Source organism: Xylocopa sonorina, chromosome 12 (assembly GCF_050948175.1).
Source record: "Xylocopa sonorina isolate GNS202 chromosome 12, iyXylSono1_principal, whole genome shotgun sequence".
Taxonomy (NCBI): Eukaryota; Metazoa; Arthropoda; class Insecta; order Hymenoptera; family Apidae; genus Xylocopa; species Xylocopa sonorina.
The window spans coordinates 587,461-590,505 of NC_135204.1; the positions used below are offsets into that span (position 1 = coordinate 587,461).

A 3,045-nucleotide genomic window follows, 5' to 3' on the forward strand; every position below is an offset into this window, starting at 1 on the left:
CACTTTGGAGTCTTTCTGAATATGGGGCAACAGCTTAAATATTGATCAGTTCAGTCCATTCTATTCATATGCTGATTATAATAAAAAATACATGGAGGTTTTGGAATCGGTCGGCCAGTTTTTCTACAAATCTTTCCAATGTTCACAAATTCAGCATTGTGAATTGTAGATATCATTTGGACAACTCTGTTTTTCAACGCTTTCTACGAACTGCAAAAGTATTTCCCCTTGTCGTTTAAACAAAGGTACTGATTTTTCAATTTCGCATTTTTTAAGGAATCTGGTAGTCCTCCATCAAGCCTTATTGTTCCACACACTCGGACTTGTTTCAAAAGTAGTTCTTTTGCGAGGGCAACACCATTGTACAGATTATACATATAGAGATGGTGCCATTTTCTAAAGGGACGTCTCAATAATTCCATTATTGTGATGTTTAAACTTTGTCCAATGCCACAATAAAGTTTAAAACTCGAAATATATCCAGTAGCAGAATCGCATAGCATTCGGATAAGAATACCATATTTCTTAATTTTGGATGGATTATAAGTTTTAAGCATAAGCCTTCCGTACCATACCTTCGTCAATACAAATGCTTTATGAAGGATTGAAATTTTTTTCAAATTTTTTGGAGAAATTGTCGATTATATATTGTACTTTGGAGAGTTGGTTACCATCGGGAGGCATGTTAGCATTGTTTGCAAAATGAATGTGTGTCAATATTTGTCTGAATCTATTACGACTCATTGTCTTGGAAAATATTGGAGTCTCTCTCAGTGAGTTTGTGGACCAGTAATCATCCACTCTTGGTTCTTTTACAAGTCTCATTATAATTATTAGTGCAAACCACTTTTTCAGCTATGCTATTGTTACATCGAGCAATTTGATACTTTTTTTGCTGTTTATACTTGCCACAATTATGTGTGTGGTACCTGTTTGTTTCCGTGGCAATAAATTCAAATAAGTCGTTTCCAGTAAACATTTCTGCGAAATCATCGATCATACTTGTATTTATTGGAAACACAGTAGGACCTGGAGTACCTATAAAAGTTTCATTATTATTCAACTTCTGTCCAGTATGAATGCATTTCTTCGTCGCTTTCTTGAGAATAACTCAGCAAAGGCATGACCCGTCGTCTTTTTCGCACTCCGACACTGATATCGGAATCTACTGACTCTGTGTCACTGTCATTTCTCTCTTCGAAATCACAATCGCTAAGAACATCAAAAAGTACATCGTAATTATCTACTAAACGATTCTCTCCTTAGTAATCCATTATTATTAGGGAATATCTTCACAATGCTACTGAAATTATAACATTTAAATTAACATACCTTGTTGCCTATCAATAAGCAAAAATTAAAATGCATTTCGTGAAAAAGTATTCAGTCCCTAGCGATAGTATTCAGTCCCACCGAAGCGATTCAAAATAAACTCTTCAGTAGTCAAAAGGTTTTACGTAATATAATTTTGTATCAGTTAAGAATCTGACATTCTAAAAAGTTTTGCAATTAGCTTGTCAATGGTACCACGTGGAAGTCACCGGCAAATAGCGACTGGCCTATCAATGGCACCATGTGAGCGTTACCGGCAAATAACGACAGGTACATCAATGACACCACTTGAGTGTCACTGACAAACAACGTCTGGCCTGCCAATGGCACCACGTTAGTGTCACTGGTTGTGAAAGTGATATAATGCGATGACGCACCTCATTTCAGCGTTTCAAATTAAGTATGGTGTAACCTTCTGTCCATAAAATTATGCTTATCTGCTGCTGCATTTCAAAGGATTGAGAGTGATACAATTCTATGCAACGGGATAGCGCTCCATAGTATCTGCGTCTCAAAGCAATAGAGTTCTAATGCTCCATGCAATACGATGGGGCATCTCATTCCAAAGTTTGAAGGTAAGTAAGCTGTAGCCTTCTTACATAGCTTTCCATACATAGCATTATGCTTATCTATTCTACACTTCAATGCAATGTGAATTCTACAGATCTACGCAACGGAATGGTGTTTTATAATGCCTGCGTGTCAAAGAAATAGACTGCTACTGCTCCATAAACTGCGATGTCGCATCACATTTCAGTGTTTCAAAGAAAGTATACTGTAGTCCTCTATGCATAGCATTATGCTTATCTGCTTTTACAATGCAAAAGAACGTGAATTCTACAGTTCCATACAACGTGATGGCGCTTCATTGTATCTGCGTTGTAAAAGAAATGGAGCCCCAATTCTGCAAACAATGTAATGGCGCACCTTACGCTATATTTTTTTAATATTATGATATTATCTATTTACTTTGATATAAACTGCGCTTGATATTATCTATTTACTTTTGGATATAAGCTGCGCCATCGCATTGCATGGCTCAGTATAAGTGTATTGATTTTACACGCAAACACTATGAAGCACCATCTAGTTGCATAGAACAGTAGTATTCACATTCTTTTAAAGCGTAGAAGCAGCCAGGCATACTGCCATGCATGGAGGATTACAGCTTAATTTGCTTTGAAACGTTGAAATGAGATGCGACATCGCATATCATGGAGCAGTAGAAGCCTATTGTTTTTATACGCAGACAGTACGAAGAAACAACTAGTTGCATAGAACTGTAGAATTGACATTCTTTTAAAACGTGGAAACAGACCGACACAATGCTATGCATAGAAGATTACAGTTTACTTACTTTGAATCATTGAAATGAGATATACCATTGCATTCCATAGAGTATTAGAAGTCCACTTCTGTTTCTTGCTGGCACTATGAAGCGCCATCCCGTTACATGAAAATGTAGAATACACATTCTCTTGATGTGTAGAAGCAGATAAGCTTAATACAATGCATAGAACAATACAGATTATTTACTTTGTAATATTTAACTGAGATAAGCTATGGCATTGTGTGGAGCATTAGAACTCTTCTCCTGTGATACGTACTCAGTTTCGAACTAAAGAACGTTGCATAAAGTTGTAGATATGACATTCGTTAAAACTGTAGGAGATGAGCATTATTCGATACATAGAACATTACAGCTTACTTACT

The 3,045-nt window shown here is 36.4% G+C and overlaps 1 protein-coding gene across 1 annotated transcript; it reads right to left on the reverse strand.

Moving 5' to 3' along the window:
• Positions 1-203: 203 nt before the first annotated feature.
• Positions 204-744, reverse strand: LOC143429924 (uncharacterized). The gene is made up of 2 exons (XM_076905778.1): positions 655-744; positions 204-575 (listed from the first exon to the last, which is right to left on the reverse strand). Exons 1-2 carry the CDS (start codon positions 742-744, stop codon positions 204-206), a joined length of 462 nt encoding a protein of 153 aa, XP_076761893.1.
• Positions 745-3,045: the final 2,301 nt, after the last annotated feature.

Coding starts and splice junctions, on each gene's coding strand:
- LOC143429924 (XM_076905778.1), bottom strand. CDS start 744: ATGAGTCGTAATAGATTCAGACAAATATTGACACACATTCATTTTGCA. Junction 576..654: donor ATGGTAACCAACTCTCCAAA/GTACAATATATA, acceptor GTATTGACGAAG/GTATGGTACGGAAGGCTTAT.